Raw genomic sequence first — 27,249 nt, 5'->3', positions numbered from 1 at the left:
CTTGGCAATTTGGACACACAGAATATTGACTACGGGACTCCCGGAAAAAATCCACGTCAACCAACAGTTTCTAATTAGCACGTAAACATGAGACGGCGACGTAAAGGCAGCAGAATCTACCAACCAACAGAATATATTTCGAGCGAGAGACATGATGTTGAAAGTGATTAACGCTCACGTCGAATACACTGAAAGTTAAGGGCATATTACAACAAAGAGAGGTTATTGGAGGTATTGTAGAATTTGTACAAGTTTCCACTATATTTGGCGACAATTGACAATTGACAATTAAAACCATAGACTTGTAGACAGAGTGAACGGAGATAGTTCATGGAAAAGATGCCAGTATTCGGATCGCTGATAAAAAGAATGATGTTCTGAACTCATCCAAGGTACTGGATTTTCAACATTCAGTTAGTGTACAAATCATGTACCACTGAGAACAATTATTTACTGGCTCCAGACGGACAGACAGAACCATCAAACAGCGAGGAAACAGGAATCATCAAACGACAGTACTGTACAAAATATATATTCGACGCGAATCCTAAATTACTGAGCGACGGAAATATAAATTAATTATCGAACATCATACTTGTATCATTGGGGATTGAATGCAAACCATGTTACTGCCGACGGGTTTTTGTGAGGAACCATACTACCGACATTTATTATCTAGCTATTAACTGTATGACACAGCTCATGGGATTTGAATAGAAACTGTAAATGACTTTCGTGCATAGAATATAAAAGCCTATTTTACACTATCAAATAAAATGCTAGATAAATTCAAGTTTGTTGATATAGGTCATAATATCCTCATTGCAATTAACAGAATACCGTCTCCAATTTGGAGATTTTCTATAAATGAGTTTATCTATCTCTATTCGTTCAGATAGTACTAGTATTTTTATTGTCAGTATTTAGAAATGTGTTCTGTCGCCAGTTTTCAATCCTTCCTTATTCTTTATACTGAGTTCTCTATCAGTTTTATAAAACATTGACGTTGGCTATTGAATGAATTAGTTGATATAAAAGCAAAGTTTGGCGAGTTGATATATTCTGGACTCAAACCATTACATTTTTTCCAATCTATAAATATATTTCAGAAATAAAATCTGTTTTTGACAAATCACATGTTTGCTTCTGTATGTTGAATAATTTACATTAATTATATAGCCACTTCTACCAATTCTCATAATTTTCGACTCTTTGCAGGTGATACTAACCTATATAAATTCATTCAAATCAATAAAATCAATCTCTCAAAAATTGATAATGACTTTCAAAGGAGTCATAAATGGTGCAGTGCTAACAAAGGTACAATTAATCCTGAAAAAACAAATTACATGATAATTATTAAACGCACCACAAGTATCAGTCACTACTGAGGGTGCTTAGTATTAACGGGTCGCCAATAGAGGGCGTATGTGCCGTCAATTACTTTGGCTGGTTCGATGGCTGGTTCCCGCCTCATGTGTCATGGCGCACCGAGCCACAAGAGGCCGGTAACTAGGAATTGGTCAGGCATATTGATTGGCCCATCACTTTCTCGCTGCTTGTTATATTTCCGTTGGTTACCTGATGTCAGCGTTTATGCTCGTGGCCGTAGAGCAGGGGTTTTCCTTTACTCTCGAAAGTTAGGCGATTAAAAAACTGTTTCTTTTGTTATCAATTTGCACAGAAACGGCGAGGAATGCCAGAGCCATCTCAAATATTAAGTTTAAGTAGGCAGACTGTATGGGTATAGCGTAATGACGACTTGTTAACAGAAAACGAATATTAGAATGTTTTCAAATTACGTCACTTACTCGCTAGTTACCTGCGTCCCCTTGCAGGTCGGCGTCCTTTCCGAACTCCGCACAGTTTCATACGCGTTACTTATCATCACTGCACCAGGGGGGGGGGTGCATGACACGACTGGTTGAAATAATCGTCTCATTTGCATAAATTAATATTCATGAGCAATGAAAAACTCGTCTTTTCAGTAAAATTGTGCCAACATGCTTTCCAATAGCATACATGTTAGTTCTAAATTGACTGATTCCATCTTTACGAGCTGAAAAAATAATCGGAAAAATGATGTAAAGGTATTTTTGAAACACGTTTTCGATCAGACTCCAGCTAACTGTTCAAAGTAAGCACAGGTTTTCTCTTTACCATGATCAAATTATGAAATTCATGGAGAATGCAGAGGTTTATATTTCACTCTAGTACTATTGCTCAAAATGTTTTCGGTGACTTTTATTAGTGACAAGTTACCTAATTATTATGCATTTCGAGAAACCACAGTGTGTGTGCATGCGCAGTTTGAAATGAAGCAGATTTGAACGCAATCAAATCACGCGTAGAACTCAGGCTCCAGCAAAAAATTGTTCCGCGGTTGTTTCATTTGAAACCGAACTACAATAAGTGGAAAAAAACGTATGTGACATCCGAATTATTTATTAATGTTAGACTTCAGTAAAAACGTAAAAACGAACCATTTTATCGCGGACTATGTTTCGCAAGGTAATGTTACTGTAGTGAAATGGCGCACGTGATACACTAAAACTGAGGAGAAAAAACGTTCTGTTAACGTATATAGTTGGGAAAGAAACATTTAAGACTAATTTCACTGAAAGGAGTTTACTAACATTTCCGTTTATCTTGTATTCTGGTGAATATTTCAATACTATTTCTGGCTTGAACGGGTTCAATTTTGCGCGTCTAACAGTCATAGAACACACAGGTTCTAGTAAGTTTATAAAGTTAGTCATTTATAGTAGAAACTAATGCTTTGGCATGTAGGAAAGGATTGTACTTTTCTAACGCAAGTCATGTATATTTTAGTCGGGGCGTGAAACGTCTTATTAAAGTGATTAAAGTAACCAAGTGGCTTACGCATAACTTTGTTAACCGACAGGGTCTTGTAGTTCGAATATATTCGAATATGCAAATGAGTTCTATGCAAAGCTGCTTTGTGCAGTGATGATAAGTAACGCGTATCGAACTGTGCGGAGTTCGCCCCCAAGGATATAAATCTGGCATTGATAAATAGTTCGGTTGTCACATACGTTTTTTCCACTTTTTGTAGTTCGGTTTCGAATGAAACAACCGCGGAAAAATGGCCATGCGTAGTGAGGTGATTGACCACAACATTGAAGGCTGCCTATGGCAGAGATACTATTGCGTAAAGCGCAAAGACCTATGGGAAGTAGATTGGTCTGTGCTGAGACAGCGCTTCCTGTGACGACACAACGACCTGCGTCCTTTTTTGACAACTACGTTATTTTATACTTACGCATATATAAATTTTAGATTATATTTAGCGTCTTCAACCCTACTCTAGATAAACAACAAGCAATTTATGCAATTAGGGGCGGAGCATTCGAAAATAGTGAATGTTAATCACTATTTCTTTTCAAGCACAGATGTTGGGAATTAGAACCTTGCAAGTTTGCGAAGCTTATGTTTAGTATTGGGGGAAGGTATGGTTCAGTTTATATTAATATAATTATACCATACCTTCACCCATACTGTGACAAAATTGTCACTATTTTGGATGTTATTTGTTATTGTCTAGTTATTTGTGTTTGTAGGTTATAGTATTGTAAAGTAACTTTATTGAATAAACTCATCATATAATAAACTTAATAGTGCTAAGTCTGTTGCCTAGTAACTAGTGTACAGGTGTACATGAATCAGGTCATAGTTTGATTTGCAGTGTGCTGGTATGCGAGTGTGTATTGGAAGTTAGTGGTATGCACTTACAGGTGGGTGTATGGAAGTTTACTAGAGTAGGCTGGAGTGATGAATAGAACTGCTTTTGTGATGCAAAGCAGGTCAGTGTGCTTGGTAGTTCTGCAGTGTGATGTGGTTAGTTGTCCATCGGTTGTCCAGGAGTGAGCATCTCCTGCAATTCTACTCGTGGTGACTCGTAATTTTACTATCAACTGGCAAGGCGTTCAGGCTTTGAGTTGGTGGGAGTCAGTGGTAACTTCGCTGTATTCGGTCAGCCAAGTATATAGAGTAGAGGTCTGCCAAATTGGTTTTGCAGCTTGGGGATATTCCTGAGACTTGGAGATTCCACCCTTTGGTGAGGGAGATGGACAAGACGCCCGCACATAGAAACTGTAAGTTGAGTTTTCAGTTTAATCATTTCCTAGTAGTTCATTCAACTGTGCCGGGTACAGTAGCCCGATTAAATGCATCCATATTACGTTTCTTTATTTGTGTTTAAAACGGCGAGTATTATGGAATGTACTTGTCCCTTTTCCAGATGACCTGTGAGTGGTGAGCCGTCGTGACGCATGGAGCGCAGTCTGAGTGGAAGGCTGTGAAGTGGAATTCTAGATTGTGTGGAGTGAAGCAAGTGTCGAGCAAGTGAACGTTTTAACTTACCGGACAATAGGACAGTCTGAACGTGTTGTGTGACGTGTTCATGAGGGCTAACCGGTTGTATTACCAACTTGCAATGCTAGTTCTTAATTTACTGCTTGTATTTATAATGTGTATGCTTCACGCATTGTTGTAATTTTGATGAGCGTGTAGTCTAGTTTGTCTTATAATTGTATGCCGTTTTACGGATTGTGACATGTATTAATATAACTAGTAATATTTCCCTTAGCATCACCCCATTGTGTATAGAACTCACTACCAGCTTAATAAAGCGTATTAATTCTGAACCGCACACTGGCGTGATTTCTGCTTGTTATTTTATTGCATGTGCTGCCTGCTAGAAAAAATCTGACAATTGGCGAGCGTGCCAGGATTGGCCAAACACATTAGTTCAGAAATTGGCAGCATGTACATGTAGTGTTTTGCAAGCGGTAACTATTCAGTGTGTAACTATATTTTGATGCACTACATTTATTGTATTGTTACTGTTATTGTATTTTTTCAGTTAAGTGATCTTGTATTGTATTTAAAATATTTAACTGTTTCAGTCTTGTTTTATTATCCAGATGCTTGATGCGCCAGCCCAACTCCGTTCAACAGAGGTTGGAATCCAGGTGTCTCAGGGAACAGCTGCTTTCTTATTATAGAATAGGGTGAGTAAATTGCAGTGTTGCTCAGTATGGACAAGTGGATGGAACTTGGGCGTGAGATGGGATTAGGTGGTGAGGATCTGATGAGTTTTGTGAGAGAGAGGGAGAAATTTGCGAGGGATGAACGTGCACAGCTTATGGAGTTGAGGAAGCACGAAAAGGATATATTAGAATTACGGTTGCAAGCGAAAAGAGAGCATGGGGAAATTGCGGTTGGTGAAAGAGACTCGGGGTATGCTAATGCACCAAAGTTACCCTTGTTCAATGAGGATAAGGATGACTTGGATGCATGGGTTCAAAGGTTTGAGAGGTATGCATTGGCAATAGGATGGAAGCGTAGAGACTGGGCAATAAATTTGAGTACCCTTCTTACCGGTAAAGCACTGGACACGTACTCGCGTTTGGCAGTACAGTCGGCAAGCGATTATGATGCACTAAAGTTGGCTTTGTTTAAGCAGTATAATTTAACCGAAGATGGTTTTCGCAAAAAATTCCGAGGTGCGAAACCTGATGAAACAGAGACGGCAACTCAGTTTGCTGCACGAATAGAAAACTATTTTGATCGATGGATACACATGTCTGAAATTAGTAACTCTTTTGAGGATTTAAAAAATCTGATTCTGAGGGAGCAGTTTATCGATAATTGTGGTCCAAGCTTAGCTACCTTTTTAAAAGAACGCCCATCCAAATTGATTGCTGACATGGCCAAACTAGCTGAACAGTTTGTAGAGGCCCGTGGTACAAAGTTTGGGCAGGTAAATAGACGAGTTAATTGTAATGAAAAGAAACCCTCTCAGGGCAAAGCTGTTAACTCCAGCTCTCCCACTCGTCAACGAAAAACCAGTCAAGGCGATGGTTGTTTTGTCTGTGGTAAAAAGGGACATTTTGCACGGGACTGTCGACAAAGAGTAACTAAAACAGTTAAGGCATCATGTCTCATTGTAAGGGAACCAAATAGGTCCAAACAAGCAGCAGTGTCTACCAACATATCTGAGAATGATATTGTGACCTGCCGGCTTCCAGAAAGCGTGAATGAAATGAATGAATGCTGTCTGCAACAGGATCATGTGACATTGCATTGTGGCCATCAACTCCCTGTTATGAGTGCAGCGTGCCGGGGACAGATGCCACCGAAAATGCCGGTAGCGGTAGGTTGTGTTGGTGGTGTTGAAGTTTCAGTTCTAAGAGATAGTGGATGTAGTGGTATAGTGGTAAGGCGAGCCCTTGTTTCTGATGACCAGCTAACTGGAGAGTTTAGAGTCTGTGTTCTTGTAGATGGTACAGCAAGGAAGATTCCAGTGGCTCGGATAGAGGTGGATACTCCGTATCTCATAGGTATGGTGGACGCCCTGTGTATGAAGAGTCCCGTATATGACCTTATCCTTGGAAATGTACCAGGAGTTCGTGACCCATCTGACCCCGACTTAAATTGGAATGGTGGTTCGCATTTAGATGTGCAGTCTGGAGACTGCAGTGAGCCAGTAAAAGAGATGATATTGGGGGTACAGACGAGAGCCCAAAAGATGTTGGAGCGCAAACCTACACGAGGCTTAAAGGTACCAAACAGTCCCATAGAGATGGTAACAGTCGCCGAAGTACAGAAAGAACAGAAAACTGATGTAACCTTGAAGCGCTGTTGGGAACTGCTGAATGAAGGTAGTAAACTGCTTGCAAGGAATGGTAATGAATCAGAGTTTGTTCAACAAAAGGGAATTCTGTACCGGAATTTCAAATCGCCACACATCAAGAATGGTGATGGTTTCCACCAGGTGGTCGTGCCATTGACATTTCGGCACCAAGTAATGAAGCTAGCACACGAGTCAATACTCGGGGGACACCAAGGGACCCAGAAGACGGTGGACAAGATTATCACACATTTCTACTGGCCAGGTATTCAATCAGACATTCGGAGATTTGTTCGATCCTGTGATGCATGTCAGCGAACGTTCTACAAAGGTAAATCCCTCAGAGTACCCTTAGGCAAAATGCCATTGATTGATACACCCTTTGAACGTGTAGCAGTAGATCTGGTTGGGCCAATATTTCCAGCTACGAAGAGAGGTAATCGTTACATTCTCACTCTAGTTGATTACGCAACTCGATATCCTGAGGCAGTGGCGCTGAAGAACATTGAAACTGTTACTGTAGCAGAGGCACTCGTGGACATGTACAGTCGTATAGGTGTTCCACGAGAAGTATTATCTGATCAAGGTTCACAGTTTACATCAACACTTATGAAGGAAGTTAGTAGATTACTGTCTATCAAGGGATTGACAACCACACCATATCATCCTTCTTGTAATGGGTTGGTTGAACGTTTCAATGGTACCCTGAAACAAATGCTCAGACGGATGTGTGGAGAAAGACCCAAAGATTGGGACCGGTATCTAGCCGCCCTGTTATTTGCTTATAGGGAAGTGCCACAGGCAAGTACTGGATTTTCACCATTCGAGCTAATTTATGGGAGAACCGTGAGGGGACCAATGTCAATACTTAAAGAACTATGGACCAATCAAGTGGATGAAGCGGAAGTGCGTACTGTGTATCAATACGTACTTGATCTCAAAGAGAGGCTGGAGAACACGTGTAAACTTGCTCAAGAAAGTCTTGGAAGAGCCCAGGTAAAGCAAAAACACTACTATGACAAACGAAGTGGTAAGCGATATTTCAAGGCTGGGGATTTGGTTTTGTTATTACTTCCAACTGATAATAATAAACTTTTATTACAGTGGAAAGGTCCTTTCCCAGTGTTGGAGCGATTGAATGATACTAATTACAGGATTAATCTTTCAGGCAAGGAGAAGACATTTCACGCCAACTTGCTAAAACTTTATGTTAAACGGGAAGAAGTCAAAGAGAAAAATGATGAAATGGTCGTTTGTGCTGCTCTTTTGGACACAGAGTCTGATGATGGTAATCCGAATAATGATACCTTTGAGGAGTTGCTGATCTCATCCACCATACAGCCAACTCAAACTATACAGGATGTGGTAGTGAGCTCCAATTTGAATGAGGAACAGAAGGCTGAGGTGGAGAAACTATTGGGGAAATATTCGGATGTTCTGACTGATGTTCCAGGAAGGACAAATCTTGGAGAGCACGAGATAAGGCTCACAACTGATGAGCCAGTGAGACAGAAACCTTACCCTATACCCTATGCTATGAAAGATACAGTGAAGAAAGAGCTGTCAATGATGGAGCGACTTGGGGTTATAGAACGATCTGACTCTCCATACTCCTCCCCAATTGTTCTGGTGAAGAAAAAGGATGGTACGGTGAGATTCTGCATTGATTTCCGCCGCTTAAACAGCATTACAGTCTTTGATGCTGAACCACTGCCCAATCCAGATGAGATATTTGCTTCTTTATCACAAGATACTTATTTCAGCAAACTTGACCTAACCAAAGGTTATTGGCAGGTACCCCTCAAGCTAGAGTCAAGAAGGGCTACAGCATTTAATACCCCATATGGTTTGTACCATTTTTGTATGATGCCCTTTGGCCTCGTAAGTGCCCCTGCATCGTTTACAAAAATTATGCGTTGTATGCTCACCGGAGCAACAGGTATAGACAACTTCATTGATGACATACTGGTGCATACCTCGTCATGGAAAGCCCATCTGTCTACACTGGAAGATGTCCTTATTCGTCTTAGAAAGGCTAATTTGACTGCTAAACCTAACAAATGTGAAATTGGATTTAACTCCCTAGATTTCTTGGGGCATGTAGTTGGTGAAGGGAAGCTCAAACCCCAACCAGACAAGCTGCAGCACCTCAAAGAGGCAAAACGCCCGTCAACCAAGAAAGAAATGCGATCTTTTCTCGGGCTGGCAGGGTATTACCGTCGCTTCATTCCTCATTTTGCTGCAATTGCAGTGCCTCTGACTGATCTGACTAAGAAGAATGAGCCTAATCACCTTAAATGGGGTCCTAGCCAAGAAATGGCTTTTACATCCCTAAAATCCAAACTAACTTCATTCCCTATCTTGCGGCTACCCAATTGTTCAAAGCAATTCCTGTTGCGTACGGATGCATCTAATACTGGATTGGGTGCAGTATTGCTTCAAGGGTGCGAGGTTGAAGGGGAGGTATTTCCAGTTGCGTATGCTAGTCGAAAGTTGTTACCAAGAGAAAAAGCATATGCAACGGTGGAAAAGGAATGCTTAGCCATAGTCTGGGGTGTGCAGAAGTTTGATGTATACTTGTATGGGCGCGAATTTGTGCTACAAACAGATCATCAATCACTTGTGTACATACAACATACTAAGATGACAAATGCTAGGGTAATGCGATGGGCACTAGCCCTACAACCGTATAGATTCCGGATCGAATCAATAAAGGGTGCAGATAATGTGGGAGCTGACTTTCTCAGCAGAAGTTCTTTTTATGAGAACTAAAAGAAAAAGTATTTTTGCAAAACACCTTTTTGGAAGGAGGGAGTGATGTGACAAAATTGTCACTATTTTGGATGTTATTTGTTATTGTCTAGTTATTTGTGTTTGTAGGTTATAGTATTGTAAAGTAACTTTATTGAATAAACTCATCATATAATAAACTTAATAGTGCTAAGTCTGTTGCCTAGTAACTAGTGTACAGGTGTACATGAATCAGGTCATAGTTTGATTTGCAGTGTGCTGGTATGCGAGTGTGTATTGGAAGTTAGTGGTATGCACTTACAGGTGGGTGTATGGAAGTTTACTAGAGTAGGCTGGAGTGATGAATAGAACTGCTTTTGTGATGCAAAGCAGGTCAGTGTGCTTGGTAGTTCTGCAGTGTGATGTGGTTAGTTGTCCATCGGTTGTCCAGGAGTGAGCATCTCCTGCAATTCTACTCGTGGTGACTCGTAATTTTACTATCAACTGGCAAGGCGTTCAGGCTTTGAGTTGGTGGGAGTCAGTGGTAACTTCGCTGTATTCGGTCAGCCAAGTATATAGAGTAGAGGTCTGCCAAATTGGTTTTGCAGCTTGGGGATATTCCTGAGACTTGGAGATTCCACCCTTTGGTGAGGGAGATGGACAAGACGCCCGCACATAGAAACTGTAAGTTGAGTTTTCAGTTTAATCATTTCCTAGTAGTTCATTCAACTGTGCCGGGTACAGTAGCCCGATTAAATGCATCCATATTACGTTTCTTTATTTGTGTTTAAAACGGCGAGTATTATGGAATGTACTTGTCCCTTTTCCAGATGACCTGTGAGTGGTGAGCCGTCGTGACGCATGGAGCGCAGTCTGAGTGGAAGGCTGTGAAGTGGAATTCTAGATTGTGTGGAGTGAAGCAAGTGTCGAGCAAGTGAACGTTTTAACTTACCGGACAATAGGACAGTCTGAACGTGTTGTGTGACGTGTTCATGAGGGCTAACCGGTTGTATTACCAACTTGCAATGCTAGTTCTTAATTTACTGCTTGTATTTATAATGTGTATGCTTCACGCATTGTTGTAATTTTGATGAGCGTGTAGTCTAGTTTGTCTTATAATTGTATGCCGTTTTACGGATTGTGACATGTATTAATATAACTAGTAATATTTCCCTTAGCATCACCCCATTGTGTATAGAACTCACTACCAGCTTAATAAAGCGTATTAATTCTGAACCGCACACTGGCGTGATTTCTGCTTGTTATTTTATTGCATGTGCTGCCTGCTAGAAAAAATCTGGCAATTCTACTCGTGGTGACTCGTAATTTTACTATCAACTGGCAAGGCGTTCAGGCTTTGAGTTGGTGGGAGTCAGTGGTAACTTCGCTGTATTCGGTCAGCCAAGTATATAGAGTAGAGGTCTGCCAAATTGGTTTTGCAGCTTGGGGATATTCCTGAGACTTGGAGATTCCACCCTTTGGTGAGGGAGATGGACAAGACGCCAGCACATAGAAACTGTAAGTTGAGTTTTCAGTTTAATCATTTCCTAGTAGTTCATTCAACGGTGCCGGGTACAGTAGCCCGATTAAATACATCCATACTACGTTTCTTTATTTGTGTTTAAAACGGCGAGTATTATGGAATGTACTTGTCCCTTTTCCAGATGACCTGTGAGTGGTGAGCCGTCGTGACGCATGGAGCATGGAGCGCAGTCTGAGTGGAAGGCTGTGAAGTGGAATTCTAGATTGTGTGGAGTGAAGCAAGTGTCGAGCAAGTGAACGTTTGAACTTACCGGACATTAGGACAGTCTGAACTTGTTGTGTGACGTGTTCATGAGGTCTAACCGGTTGTATTACCAACTTGTAATGCTAGTTCTTAATTTACTGCTTGTATTTATAATGTGTATAATCCTGGCACGCTCGCCAATTGTCAGATTTTTTCTAGCAGGCAGCACATGCAATAAAATAACAAGCAGAAATCACGCCAGTGTGCGGTTCAGAATTAATACGCTTTATTAAGCTGGTAGTGAGTTCTATACACAATGGGGTGATGCTAAGGGAAATATTAATTACTAGTTATATTAATACATGTCACAATCCGTAAAACGGCATACAATTATAAGACAAACTAAACTACACGCTCATCAAAATTACAACAATGCGTGAAGCATACACATTATAAATACAAGCAGTAAATTAAGAACTAGCATTACAAGTTGGTAATACAACCGGTTAGACCTCATGAACACGTCACACAACAAGTTCAGACTGTCCTAATGTCCGGTAAGTTCAAACGTTCACTTGCTCGACACTTGCTTCACTCCACACAATCTAGAATTCCACTTCACAGCCTTCCACTCAGACTGCGCTCCATGCTCCATGCGTCACGACGGCTCACCACTCACAGGTCATCTGGAAAAGGGACAAGTACATTCCATAATACTCGCCGTTTTAAACACAAATAAAGAAACGTAGTATGGATGTATTTAATCGGGCTACTGTACCCGGCACCGTTGAATGAACTACTAGGAAATGATTAAACTGAAAACTCAACTTACAGTTTCTATGTGCTGGCGTCTTGTCCATCTCCCTCACCAAAGGGTGGAATCTCCAAGTCTCAGGAATATCCCCAAGCTGCAAAACCAATTTGGCAGACCTCTACTCTATATACTTGGCTGACCGAATACAGCGAAGTTACCACTGACTCCCACCAACTCAAAGCCTGAACGCCTTGCCAGTTGATAGTAAAATTACGAGTCACCACGAGTAGAATTGCAGGAGATGCTCACTCCTGGACAACCGATGGACAACTAACCACATCACACTGCAGAATTACCAAGCACACTGACCTACTTTGCATCACAAAAGCAGTTCTATTCATCACTCCAGCCTACTCTAGTAAACTTCCATACACCCACCTGTAAGTGCATACCACTAACTTCCAATACACACTCGCATACCAGCTCACTGCAAATCAAACTATGACCTGATTCATGTACACCTGTACACTAGTTACTAGGCAACAGACTTAGCACTATTAAGTTTATTATATGATGAGTTTATTCAATAAAGTTACTTTACAATACTATAACCTACAAACACAAATAACTAGACAATAACAAATAACATCCAAAATAGTGACAATTTTGTCACATCACTCCCTCCTTCCAAAAAGGTGTTTTGCAAAAATACTTTTTCCTTTAGTTCTCATAAAAAGAACTTCTGCTGAGAAAGTCAGCTCCCACATTATCTGCACCCTTTATTGATTCGATCCGGAATCTATACGGTTGTAGGGCTAATGCCCAGCGCATTACCCTAGCATTTGTCATCTTAGTATGTTGTATGTACACAAGTGATTGATGATCTGTTTGTAGCACAAATTCGCGCCCATACAAGTATACATCAAACTTCTGCACACCCCAGACTATGGCTAAGCATTCCTTTTCCACCGTTGCATATGCTTTTTCTCTTGGTAACAACTTTCGACTAGCATACGCAACTGGAAATACCTCCCCTTCAACCTCGCACCCTTGAAGCAATACTGCACCCAATCCAGTATTAGATGCATCCGTACGCAACAGGAATTGCTTTGAACAATTGGGTAGCCGCAAGATAGGGAATGAAGTTAGTTTGGATTTTAGGGATGTAAAAGCCATTTCTTGGCTAGGACCCCATTTAAGGTGATTAGGCTCATTCTCCTTAGTCAGATCAGTCAGAGGCACTGCAATTGCAGCAAAATGAGGAATGAAGCGACGGTAATACCCTGCCAGCCCGAGAAAAGATCGCATTTCTTTCTTGGTTGACGGGCGTTTTGCCTCTTTGAGGTGCTGCAGCTTGTCTGGTTGGGGTTTGAGCTTCCCTCCACCAACTACATGCCCCAAGAAATCTAGGGAGTTAAATCCAATTTCACATTTGTTAGGTTTAGCAGTCAAATTAGCCTTTCTAAGACGAATAAGGACATCTTCCAGTGTAGACAGATGGGCTTTCCATGACGAGGTATGCACCAGTATGTCATCAATGAAGTTGTCTATACCTGTTGCTCCGGTGAGCATACAACGCATAATTTTTGTAAACGATGCAGGGGCACTTACGAGGCCAAAGGGCATCATACAAAAATGGTACAAACCATATGGGGTATTAAACGCTGTAGCCCTTCTTGACTCTAGCTTGAGGGGTACCTGCCAATAACCTTTGGTTAGGTCAAGTTTGCTGAAATAAGTATCTTGTGATAAAGAAGCAAATATCTCATCTGGATTGGGCAGTGGTTCAGCATCAAAGACTGTAATGCTGTTTAAGCGGCGGAAATCAATGCAGAATCTCACCGTACCATCCTTTTTCTTCACCAGAACAATTGGGGAGGAGTATGGAGAGTCAGATCGTTCTATAACCCCAAGTCGCTCCATCATTGACAGCTCTTTCTTCACTGTATCTTTCATAGCATAGGGTATAGGGTAAGGTTTCTGTCTCACTGGCTCATCAGTTGTGAGCCTTATCTCGTGCTCTCCAAGATTTGTCCTTCCTGGAACATCAGTCAGAACATCCGAATATTTCCCCAATAGTTTCTCCACCTCAGCCTTCTGTTCCTCATTCAAATTGGAGCTCACTACCACATCCTGTATAGTTTGAGTTGGCTGTATGGTGGATGAGATCAGCAACTCCTCAAAGGTATCATTATTCGGATTACCATCATCAGACTCTGTGTCCAAAAGAGCAGCACAAACGACCATTTCATCATTTTTCTCTTTGACTTCTTCCCGTTTAACATAAAGTTTTAGCAAGTTGGCGTGAAATGTCTTCTCCTTGCCTGAAAGATTAATCCTGTAATTAGTATCATTCAATCGCTCCAACACTGGGAAAGGACCTTTCCACTGTAATAAAAGTTTATTATTATCAGTTGGAAGTAATAACAAAACCAAATCCCCAGCCTTGAAATATCGCTTACCACTTCGTTTGTCATAGTAGTGTTTTTGCTTTACCTGGGCTCTTCCAAGACTTTCTTGAGCAAGTTTACACGTGTTCTCCAGCCTCTCTTTGAGATCAAGTACGTATTGATACACAGTACGCACTTCCGCTTCATCCACTTGATTGGTCCATAGTTCTTTAAGTATTGACATTGGTCCCCTCACGGTTCTCCCATAAATTAGCTCGAATGGTGAAAATCCAGTACTTGCCTGTGGCACTTCCCTATAAGCAAATAACAGGGCGGCTAGATACCGGTCCCAATCTTTGGGTCTTTCTCCACACATCCGTCTGAGCATTTGTTTCAGGGTACCATTGAAACGTTCAACCAACCCATTACAAGAAGGATGATATGGTGTGGTTGTCAATCCCTTGATAGACAGTAATCTACTAACTTCCTTCATAAGTGTTGATGTAAACTGTGAACCTTGATCAGATAATACTTCTCGTGGAACACCTATACGACTGTACATGTCCACGAGTGCCTCTGCTACAGTAACAGTTTCAATGTTCTTCAGCGCCACTGCCTCAGGATATCGAGTTGCGTAATCAACTAGAGTGAGAATGTAACGATTACCTCTCTTCGTAGCTTAAGCTTAGCAAACAATTCTATGTTCAGTCACGGAATATTAATTTAACTTTTATTTAATTAATTAAACTTAATTAAAACGCAATTCTACGTTGTATTGGATTGTAATTGAGTTTAATTAAACTCCAATTAAAACGCCTCCCTATATAGGAACGCGTTTAAATCCATTTCATGTAGCAACTATATTAATAGTTAATTCAACTATATTAAAAGTAAATCTAATGAAGTCCTCGGAACATATAGCAATGTGTTTGTTGCGTCTTCTGTGACTTTTTTAGCTGGGCCGTTCAAACTTGCCACCCAGGTCAAACCTTCCCTTTAGTAAGGTGGTAAAATCTGGAAAAAAAATCCTGGCTACCTTTGTCATGACAAAAATTATTTATCAACTAGAATTTAGGTTATTATTTTATTTGCTCCAGTGTGTATTTCAGCAGATACCATTTTATTATAGTGTAAATAGTTATGCTTGAATTAGCTCTAATTGCATTTCTCCTGGTATGAGGAATTATTTACGTTTACTGATCAGTGAAACCTTATACAATGTTATGTAAAAATCTATCAATAATAAATAAATGATCCTCAATTTGCCACGTAACAAAATGCATATCAAATTGCTCGCTGCTTTCACTACTTTCTGTACGATCTATATTAATTTTTCTCACTATGTACACTATATATGTCAATACATTCTAAATTAATGCACGTGTGCTATGTGTTACTATGCGTGTTATTCATAACGCTGGTTGTAATACCAGCAAAATATGCCGTCAAAATTAGCACATAGTTAATTGACAAGGACGTGGGGGTTCAGGTCAATCCAATGACCAATATCTGTCTTTCACTTTCGCATATTTTTTAATTCTAAAAAAAAGTGTCTTTCACAAAGTAGATTAGTTTTGATAGCTACGCTCGGCAGTATTTTTCTAAATATTATATTATATTAAATTATAATATCGTACGCTGCCCATTGAAACGGCGCTTTCTCATTGGTCGATCGTTACCACGTGTAGCCTTATCAGATGATAACTCGTCAGTTCCTGAAGAACATGGAGGGACATGTTAGCACAGAGTTATCACCAGCTGGGCCGGACAATAGTAAGAATAAACGACGTCTCAAAACCTTCTCACAAGAATTTTCGCAGTTTATGGGAGAAACTACCTTGCATGGAGTTGCATATACAGTGGACCCAACTAGTTCTTGGAAACGAAGGTTGTATTTTTAGATATCCTTGTGATTGTATAACTTCATTTCACGAAAAAAAAATCAAATAATTTTCAAATAGGTATTTTACTGACGATATAGCGATCTTTATATCCCATCACTGTATCATGGCATTGTATTACTTTTTACTTTCCTAGTAGTATGTGATACTTATACTTCCTGGTCGTATGTGAATAGGATTGTAAATATGTGAAACTGCATATTGTGTTTGAGATGTCGAATGGCAGTATCTATCGAGGATAAGCAAACAGCTCAGTAGAGACTAGCGCATTATTAATGAGTGCAAAATGTTGTTGTAGTTAATATTTAAGAGGCTAAGTTTCTTTAATTAATTATTCAAGTGTTTAATGTTCATGTAATGACTAAGTAACTATGGATGACGAAATGCTAATTAAACCGTAATGCATTTTGCTCTCTCGATGCATAAAATAATTCACACTTATCGGCAACATTAGTTTAATTACCTCTCACTGACGCAGCTATCCCTATAACATAGTAGACATCAAAAGGTTATTTGAAAATAAGGATTGACTGCCAGTAAGATTTCAAACTGCACAAAAGGTTATGTTTTATATCAACATAAATTGTGCTGAATTCCCAGACAAAGACAGACGTTGTTTTGGCAATGTAAATACACGTATTATTGCTTGCAAACTGCAAATCTAATTTTGGAAACTATTCGAGGAAACCAACATATTATTTACGCTACATAAAATTGCGTAGTGTGGAAATCGGGAAGTTTATTAAATAGTTTGCAATGATTTATACGCTCTTCTATTTGTTTTGTATCTATTTATATTTTCACAGATCAGTTTGGATTATTCTTGTGATTAGCTGTGCAATATGTCTATTCGTATTTCTATTTGTGCAAGTTCAATCATATTTTAACTACCCGGTGGACACGTTGACATTACTTCAATTTCCACGATCATTAACCTTTCCTACAGTCACTATATGTAATCAAAACAGATATAGAAAATCAGTTATTAATGGGACTGCGTTTGAAGAACTCCTTTGGCGCATATACCCAGTTGTCGGTTTCGGTCCACGCCTGAGTGACAGCTATAACTGGACTCTATTGGAGAATGATCCTCTACTAAAGAACCGTACAGAGTTTGAGTTGACTGCAGCCCACCAATTAGAAGACACAATTCTAAAATGCCAGTTCTTTAATTCTGCGGATATCCATGCGTGCGGTCCGGAAAATTTCACAACCGTCTTCACAGAGCATGGCGTTTGCTACTCTTTCAACAACGGACTTGACAACCTTCTAAATACTTCGTTAACGGGCTCTAACTCTGGGTTACACGTGCAGATTAATGTTCAGAAAAACGAGTATACCATCGGTCCAAGAACTGGCAATGGGATAACGGTAGGATGATAGATTCGTTTCGTTTATTGTTGCATATGATAATTTTGAAATCCCACTCAAAGGGTATCATTTCAAGTTGATCTAAGATATGTTGACCGAAGATATACGTATAGGATACATTCATGTGGATTGATAATGAGATAAATATTGCTCACCATTGATTTTTCCTATGGAAGTCAACCCAAAACAAAATTGAAAACTGAGTTTGTTGCTTAAGCATTTTAGTTATTAGCGTTCCTTGCTAATTTACTGAATACTGCAGCTTCACCCCGTGTATGTCCTCATTGCATATGCATTCCTTTATTTATTAAATAAGCCTTGTATCGATTAGTAATTAGTAAGTAGTAACTGTACTATGCATGTCTCTTCTAATGTTTCTTCAAGTATGTCTGTTAACTCTCATGGTAATATTTGATCATCATTTTACTTGAGATTTTAACTACTGCGATCCATCGATACCATCCGTATTGATGTAACACTATCAATTTGCTGTCAACTATTCTATTGTGTTTCATTCTTTTGCTCCGTAAGATTGTGTCCATGTCGACATTGTGTTAAAACAAAAGTCTGACATCACTGGCCATGACACCCGGTACAAGTCATTCAGTTACGGCTACGAGTGTATAGTTTTCAAGTAGTCGGTATTTACAAGTCAGGTTATACGTGTATTAATCTGCTTATGTGACTAATAGCCAATGACATCTAATGCCGACACCAAGATGCTAGTAATGTATTATTTCTATTTTACATAATGATTCAAGTGTGATTCCGAGAGCTGCAACTTATAGGCTTTGAATAACTAATCAAGTTTGTTAAAAAGCATAGTACATATCTGAGTGTATGAAGTCAAACAAATGTGTGACATTTAAATGGACATATTTGATACAGAGAAAATACTGACTTGACTGGTCAATGCTAGTAATGTGCATAGCGTTGTACTTCCGGGTCATATCTGCAGGTCAAAAGTTACCTCTGGCAATTTTCGAAGTAGCGAAACGATTTTAAAATAGTTTTATAGGTAGGGGCCGATTTTCAAGTAGCGTATCGATTTTACGATTTTCATATGGGGGACTAATTTCAATGTGCCTGTAATTTCGTTTCAAGTAGCGGACCGTTTTCTTTAAATTAGCGGAACCAGTGTATATACGGGCCACCGTAATTGTAATAAATGATAGAACTATTTGACTAACTCCGGGTGGAAATGTTATTTGGTCCAATAATGTTTCACCAATATTTATTTATATTTAAAATAATTTAACGAATAGAGTTTTGCATTTCAATTGGATGCATTTATTTACAAGGTAATGAAATCGTTTCGCATGTAAGCGATTTTATAAAATAACTATTATTTCCAATAACAAATCATCATGTACTCTTATTTAAAACTCATTTGAAGTTGTCATTATTTCTGTTGGTGAAATCCTATCAGAATTGTAAGAACGATCTTACACGCTGGGATATTCTAGGCATACAGAAATGCACAAATCGATACAACATTGTCAATATATCAATATAGTTCCTCGCAAAAGACGACAGGACCTAGCGAAACATAACCGCGCTTTTTTCATTTATAGCCGCAAAAAATGAATAGATGGACTTTTATGATATTCTGGAGGGATTGTCCTTGATGCAGAACAATCGATTAGATTTAGTTTTGCCATGTTAATCAATTTTGGATTTTTTTTTTCATTTCTAACTTACACACTTATAAAAAGATCAATTATACCCGTGGGGTTGTGGTGGTAACTCAACATTTAACTCAAAAAATTATAGACGGAATTTTATGGAATTTGAATGACCAATAAATTAAGTATAAGTAAAAATGTGGAAGGTAAAAGCGATTTTTTTATTCATAAAAGTTATAAACGGATTTGTATTATATTTCCAAGAAAGGTCTCCCTAGAGGTATTTTTGATTGGTGGAAGAAAGGTAGTCCCGATTGCCATGGAAACAGCAATTACTTGTAATTCAAAAAGTTATTTATTAATCCCCAGTAATTTTTTAAGAGGAGTTTCCATTGGAGACAAGTACCAATCAATTATGTTTTGGTAGAGATTTGGATCTGGTTGCCGGGAAGAAACAATATGAATTTTCATGACATTTTAAAAAAGGTATCAATCTTTCGTTAAAAATAAATCTCTTTGCCGGAGAAATGTGAGAGAAATATGTTCAATGACTTAATTCGTTGCAAGTGTATTAACAAAGTTGATGACAAGTTGGGGATGTCCACATACTATGACATGTTATAATATGACGAAAGTTATTTTATTATCATAGTTTATCATACATTTTAATCTGTTTTAAATCCGTCACATACATTTGTGCATGAACATATCTAATATTCTACAATGAGAAATATAACATTATTTAGTATGAACAAATTACACAGTTCGTTTTTGAGTAACTCTTAAACAATCATAAGTAACCCAATGCTTTCAAACATCGTCAAAATCGTGAATAATTTCTCAGAAAGTCTAGCAATTCAACATTTCATGCCCACCGACTCTGGCTCTTGTTTAAAATGCAAACTCATATCTGAATCGAGTGTTTTCTCCTTACATCAATGTGATTGTCGGATTTTTGTTTGCACAGTAATAGTATACGTCTATCCATTAGAATTTACTTTTTCTTCGGGCAAATAATCTTCTAAATATCACCCCAATATATGTTCTTAATAATCATAAATGCTTATATATTTATTATGCTAACTGGAAAATTTATTTTGGTTCGTCTTGATATTTTTTTCAAGCCCACCCCTCGGTTTACTAGTCAAGTGGCCGTAAACATGGTCGTAACCTGTTTTGCTACATGCACGTAAATTCATCTAACCACACCATATCATTACTATGTAATTGTAATAGTGTTATCAAGACACAGCATCACGTATACATTTAGGAAAAGGATCAGGCAGACTTGGTTACGATAACTAATTACACACGATCATAAAAATATGAATGCTATATTTCCGCCAGGTAATTCTGAGTGAACCTGGTGCTGATATCACCGGCGTAAATACGGAACTGTCCATTGCTCCGGGTACTGAAGCTATGGTTGCAATGTCTTTGGAGAAGGTATGTGTAGTATAATGTAAATATTATAATATCATAATTTACAACACAAATATTGGTTTAGATAAATGTGTTAGCGTGCTTTGACTTAAAGTGAAATGTCGGTGAGGGATATATTGCATTCATTCAATTCTACGTGACCAGTTACCAATCATTTTGACGTATAAGAATATGAGAGATAACAAATTAAATAGGGTCACAGTCACAAATAATTGTTATGCAACAAATAAAACTCATGCGTCAAACTGACTATTTGATCATATTTTCATATTTGCGATAGCCAGTATAAATGCTAACTTATGTAAAATAACCGAATAATTTGAATCTATGAAATATATATAATATCTTTTGCGTTTTCTACCAGTTTATTTTTTTAAGATCGCCCTTCCACACCCATTGCACCACAGGAGAAACGAGTTACTATCCAATTTATTCCTATCAAGGATGCATGAATGAAAAGTTGGCCAAACAAATGACAGAGACGTGTAACTGCAAAGATATATCATTACCAGGTAATACTATGAAGTTATTACAAGGATACCTCAAAGTATGCACGAAGACAGTGCAGTGGGGTTTCGACCGGCGCGCAGCGGAGGTCGATGCGACGGCGTACTGTCTGAATGTATACTTTGAGGTAACCTCGAAACAACCTTATTATTATTATACATCTTTGCCTTCCAAGGATATATCATGGGAATGCCGAAACAGTTTAGAACAGAATCAGCGAACTTCTGTGTGTGGAGTCCGGCCAAACCCTGGTGGCAGCCATGTTTGTTTTTATTATTAGAGGACACTTACGCGCGTAATCATTCCATATTTGGAATTCGCATTTTCTTATATGGTAGGATGAAAATACCCCGTAAAACACCGCAAAATTACGACATGCTGTAACTTATGGCGTTACGGTGACAGATGTATAACTATATTCATAAATATGTATTTTCCCAAAATCATAGTAAAAACAATAAGGAAAAGGTGAAGACAGTTTGACGAAATATCCTACACCATATTTGTTATAATACTATACAATTGAATACACTGCGGACAAAAATGATAATTAAATATAGCTACACACAGTATTGATCGGGTTTCAGTTGGTTTGGCAATGGTTACGAAGAACACTGCTCGTTACCCGTAAGAACAATAATCTGGAAATATTAAATATCTATGTTTATTATTTTCATGTGAATTAAATATGCACATATACACACACATCAAGTTATTAGTTTGTCAGGATCTCCCTACTCTTGTGCACAATATCCAATTAGTAGTAAATTGTCCATATGTAATAGATCCATGTAATTATATATGCACATAATAAATAAGACCATATGACTAGTTAATAAGTTATGTGAGACTCTTTGCACTATCCAGTTAATAGAAAATTAATTTGAGTAAAATGTGCATAATTAAATGGGTAACGTGGTCAGGAAACAATTTCTTCAAATTTAATAGTCGGTTAGTAGAAAAAGGGAGACTCTAATAGATGTCTGGAAACTATATCTGCAAATAATTAATGTTATGTGATCAGGTAATAGTTTCCTCATTCTGAAATGTTCAACCGGAATACAGTAGGACATCTACATATATAGAAAAACAATCTATCAAAATGTTACTTATGCTACGTGAAACTTTTTACCTTTACATTCAAAATAATTGTCACTAGTCACAAGCAGATTGAATTTGTATCTACACATTAAATACCGTCTGCTTTTGTTTTATAAGCCGGTGGATACGCCATGTTTTGTATTTTATAAGAGTATTGTTGATGTAGCACTTTCATAAATCATTTTCTGATAGCAAGAGTAGAAGACATCAAGGTGGTGTAAAGAAGCGGCACTTGTTTTCTGTAAACTACCTTTGTTATCATTCTGTGTTCTAAATTCATTTAAACAAAGCAGGTTAAGATCCAAATCCATACTGAGACATTGACCCAGTTTACAAGTGAAGTTACACTGATATAATGATATTGCCCATTATTTATTTGATCACTATTTTTTTTACTTGTCAGGACCCGCCCGTGTTTGTACAATTCGAGAGTACATAGAATGTGCTTTTCCACTGAAAGGTATGTAGAATATATGGTTTCAACTCTCTGATATAACCTTATGATATGTATATAAGCCATGACAACTTAATAGTTTCATCAGTAAGTATACACAACAGTTCTTCCTGCTACTACTACCGGCTCTGATATCTGCATGGTAGAAAACAACGTTCTCGAAATGTATTCATTTTACCAACTGATTTACACACACACGAAGAGTGTCAATTCACGAGTGGCATTTAACCTTTAGTGGGTGAGCGACTGGTATTGAGGTGGGGTGATGTGACGTGGCGCATGACTAATGCAACGGCAACGTCAACGTCAACTCTGTGTCGCGCTGGGACACAGTACATTGAACATATGCCTACAGTTTCATTTTTGTCTGGTACTGACATGCTTCCTGAGCGTAGTCACAACTTCCCGCTATTTATATATCAAAATTTTCATTGGTCTTGAGCATCAATCCTTTTAGTTGTTGAAAGCTGTTCAATCCAAAATTATGTCTACTCTGCAGTGATGACGCCATAAAAAGACATATTTATACAATAACAGACGATCCGCCAACCCATTATGAACGATAGCACACTTTGTGCGACATATATGAAGCACAAAGTGTGTTTGAGTTCATTGTTGGTTGGAGAGGAGTTATTGGTATTATTCTGTATCGTTGTCATACCAGTAAATTTGGTGCCATTATAAAGCAGACAATTATGAAAAAAAACAGTGAACTATATAGTTTCACGTTCACTGGCCCCGAATAAATTAAAACTCTCGAAATCTCTCGCAAAACAAAATGTGAAAGAAATTACTTTTATTTCATCAAATATTAAATATATTTTAAATCATTCACATTGTGAGTGGACAAGTGCCTGATGTGTGGTGTGGAGTAGCATTGCAGTTAACGCGCGAGTGAACGATACATCGGTACGCCGTCCCGAGGCGGCTACCTCACACTACGCTACGTTGATCTTAGACGTATGCATCGTCTCCTTCAGATCGATGGTGCGGATCGACTGTCTGTGCATCTGTTCATAAATTATTCACAGAATCAGGGTAGATGTTTCTCCTGTCCGTGTTATTTTTAAATGCTACAATAGGTCAAAGATTTGATGACTTAACACTTTAAAGACAAAAGGCGTAGTGTGCTACCGAACATGGCTAGAAAGCCTGCGTGTAGGTTTCAGCAATCATAAGAGACAAACAAGCAAGAGTGATTTTAACTGTATAAATACATATAAATATTAAAACTACTGTTGCTTTCTAAGAATAGGGTCACTTTCATTTGTTTATCCAAACTGATTTCGGACTGTGACAATTTCCGAGGAGCGTCGCTTAGAAATAACAAGTCTTCTTAGTTTTTTGTCGAACGCCGCAAACACGATTTGACGAGCACACGACGATTTGTTTACCAAATTGTCCGATTTCAATATTGAAATATGTTATTAATGGCAACAAACCATTTTATTGGATGCTGGTAACTTCTTGTTACGTCATATATGCTGTTCTTTTTAAATACTCGCTCCGTCATCTTTTCCGAAAAACAAGATTGTATTGATACCCGCGGTTCGGCAATGACGTCATAAAATTAACTGTTATTGATAAGGCCATGATATATTGTACAACCTGTAATGTACGCATTAGCTCGTAGATGTTTCTGATTAAATCATATAATATGCAGAAATGGTACAATTATAGATGTTAGCCATACATATATGATGGTGGCAAGGTTTTGCAATGAAGTAGAATGTGAATATCGAAGATTGAGTTAAGCGAACTTTAGCAGCAACGTTTGGACAATGCATATGTTGCTGCTTTTATAAATGTGTCATTTGTGTGCTCCAATACCCAGACTGACATTACTTACTAAAAAGGTTACAAATATTGTATGCTTAAGACCTGTTAAATGAGTGTCTTGTAGTTTGCTAGGGAACAATTTGATCATGAATGCAGTAAGCCTCACCTGATCATGATATATGACAGATCATTTATTTTCATCATGGTATTGTGTATAATAAATCATTATAAGACTATTGCCGTCATAATGGAGACGAATGTGAACCAAATACGTTTTCCGTGTCATCGGTAAAACAGTTTTTCATTATACTAACAAATTATTCCTTGTTTTTGCCTTGAGTTTCTATCACGTCAACTGATGTCGGCTGCAACGTGGCATGTAATGTGATATTTTATAACCCACGTGTTACATATGCCTACTTCCCGTCCCCATCAATTATACAAAGATTATTTGATGTGTATGGGACATCAGAAGAAACCGTCAAGTGAGTATTTGTACCTACATATATATGCTAATATAGTAAACGTATATACACGAGTGAAGTTTTCACTGACACGGTTTTGATAATAATGAATAAGAACATGCAATATCATTATTCAGTGATTCATCAGACATCGCTATAATAAACATACGCAAGTTATATATCAAATGTATTGCTTTTGTGGCACGCGTATCAGAGGGTAATTGCATACATCGTTTTTGGAGTTTAACCATCATAAATGGCGAGCGATGACAAATGTGCTGCCGTATACTTATTGTCTGTGTTGTATACATGGCTGTATATATATTTAGCGGAGTTCAATGATTTATGTGTCATATCTATAATACTGCTATTTGTGTCATTTATCGGCATGTATTACTCGCTAGACTAATTCATATACTATTAATCATTTTCTACAGAAACAATTTTATTGACATCACAATTTACTATACAGAACTGGCATACAGAGAAACAAAATTAGTTCCAAAAATGTCTGGTTGGTCCCTGTTAAGTAAGTGACATTCATTTTTCATTGCATAATTTAATAATGTGACACTGCTTGCTACATCATTTAAAAATATTTTATTATGCCTACGCCATAGTCACTACACTTTTTTTGTTGAGATTAATTTAAAAAAATAAATAAATAAATAAATAAATAAATCATCATGGTGGCGCTGTCACCATGCCACTAATTATGAAATCAATCTCTTTTATTTTGCAGGTAGTTTTGGTGGTCTGATGGGTCTATGCATCGGAGCAAGTGTTCTAACTGTGATAGAGTTCATTGATTTTCTCCTCGTATTTGTTTTCAAACATTTTCTTTAAAAAACGCCTATTACAAGTTTTACATAAGTTTGACATGTTGTGAGTTGCGCACAATATGTCTTGATTGTCAATATACAGTAATTTAAATGAGAGATTTATAGGATACGCACGATTTCAATTAATAAGCTGTATTACAATGAGCCCCGTACTGGAATAAACATTACGGCTCAGAAATATACTGATATTCGTTAATCGTATAGTGTAATTTTGAAGGTATTTTGTATTCCCTCATACATGAGAACGTATCTCTATCATCATTTCCCGCTCTTAAATCCACTTCGATAAAAATACTGATTTTCATACGTTTTAATAATTTTATAAATACATACGCAGTTATTGGTTAGCTTGAATAATGGCTGACACGCGAGAGTTAATATAATTATTGAATATGCCTATATTAATAACTGTGATATCAATGACATCACGTACGAACATTTGCTTCACATGACGTTGCAGTATTGTTTAGAATAAACAACTTGCATGTTTAGGATAAATATTATAAACATATATTACAGGAAGTTTATAAGTAGATTGTTTAATAATTGTATTTAGTAGTGGCAACTTTGCAATGCTTTAACCGTGAGACAAATCCCCGGTAATCACGTGATCGTGCCGACGACTGCAGAGATTGGCTGATTGCATGATTACTCTGCCACGCCTTAGAGTTTTATTGTAGAGTTTGTAAGATTTTGTAACAGAGAAAGAAGAAAAATGGTCAGCGAGACGTGACTTCAGCTGACGGTTTGCATGAATAAAGCTGAACTAGCTGTAATGAACTATTGTGTATTCCTCAGGGTAGAACCTGGTCTTTCAATGTGTACGTGTTATCAGCTAAACGAGTCAAAGTTTCCGGAACACAACGCCAGTGTTCCCAACAACTGTCTAGACTGATAAGGTGATAAATAAGTACTGTGACATAATCTTATTTGTCAGTCATGTCTGTTTTACTCTGACTTTTGTAAATCAGGTCATAATGAAATTTGCACTGCCCACGTGTTTTAAAAATAACCATGACTCATATCTTGGAAACATTGCTGATAATGCTATTACTAAATATATTGGTAACTGAGTAATCATTGCTAATAGTCAAGTTGACTTTGTTAGCTGGTCTTAATGCAAATGATAACCCAGACTGACATTACTGACTTGAATAAAAAAAATAATCACACAATGCGCTAACCATTTAGAGAATGATGTACAATTCCGTTACAATTATTGTATGTTTAACATAGACCTGTTAAATTAGTGTCTTGTACTTTACTCGGGAACAATTTGATCATGAATTCAGTAAGATTTACCTGATTGTGATATATGAAAGTTCATTTATTTTCATCATCGTATTGTGTATAATAAATCACTATAAGACTATTGCCATCATAATGGGGACTAATGTGAACCAAATACGTTTTCCGTGTTATCATTACATGACACGCCCGGTGCAACAGTTATACTAACAAATTATTCTTTATTTATGCCTTGAATTTCTATCACGTCAACTGATAT

At 38.0% G+C, this 27,249-nt stretch overlaps 2 protein-coding genes and 3 long non-coding RNA genes across 5 annotated transcripts; 4 read left to right on the top strand and 1 right to left on the bottom strand.

Annotated features, from left to right (window-relative positions):
- The first annotated feature begins 3,960 nt into the window (after positions 1 to 3,960).
- LOC144356269 (uncharacterized) lies at positions 3,961 to 4,672 on the top strand. The gene is made up of 2 exons (XR_013421415.2): positions 3,961 to 4,115; positions 4,262 to 4,672. It is a non-coding gene; the product is annotated as an uncharacterized LOC144356269 (long non-coding RNA).
- A 387-nt stretch (positions 4,673 to 5,059) lies between these two features.
- Positions 5,060 to 9,427, top strand: LOC146747347 (uncharacterized). The gene has a single exon (XM_085498380.1). It carries the CDS (start codon positions 5,060 to 5,062, stop codon positions 9,425 to 9,427), a length of 4,368 nt encoding a protein of 1,455 aa, XP_085354506.1.
- Positions 9,428 to 9,907: 480 nt separating this feature from the next.
- Positions 9,908 to 10,626, top strand: LOC146747346 (uncharacterized). The gene is made up of 2 exons (XR_014929206.1): positions 9,908 to 10,069; positions 10,216 to 10,626. It is a non-coding gene; the product is annotated as an uncharacterized LOC146747346 (long non-coding RNA).
- A 749-nt stretch (positions 10,627 to 11,375) lies between these two features.
- LOC146747345 (uncharacterized) lies at positions 11,376 to 12,261 on the bottom strand. The gene is made up of 2 exons (XR_014929205.1): positions 11,944 to 12,261; positions 11,376 to 11,797 (listed from the first exon to the last, which is right to left on the bottom strand). It is a non-coding gene; the product is annotated as an uncharacterized LOC146747345 (long non-coding RNA).
- A 3,718-nt stretch (positions 12,262 to 15,979) lies between these two features.
- LOC146747344 (acid-sensing ion channel 1C-like) lies at positions 15,980 to 25,746 on the top strand. The gene is made up of 8 exons (XM_085498379.1): positions 15,980 to 16,143; positions 16,963 to 17,527; positions 20,500 to 20,598; positions 20,960 to 21,107; positions 22,607 to 22,663; positions 24,777 to 24,921; positions 25,338 to 25,429; positions 25,643 to 25,746. The coding sequence occupies exons 1-8, from the start codon at positions 15,980 to 15,982 to the stop codon at positions 25,744 to 25,746; spliced, it is 1,374 nt and encodes a 457-aa protein (XP_085354505.1).
- The last annotated feature ends 1,503 nt before the right edge of the window (positions 25,747 to 27,249 follow it).

Source organism: Saccoglossus kowalevskii, chromosome 4 (genome assembly GCF_978046115.1).
Source record: "Saccoglossus kowalevskii chromosome 4, keSacKowa6.1, whole genome shotgun sequence".
Lineage (NCBI taxonomy): Eukaryota > Metazoa > Hemichordata > Enteropneusta > Harrimaniidae > Saccoglossus > Saccoglossus kowalevskii.
The sequence above is the reverse complement of the archived record's forward strand: the minus strand, read 5'-3'. Positions and strand labels throughout refer to the sequence as shown.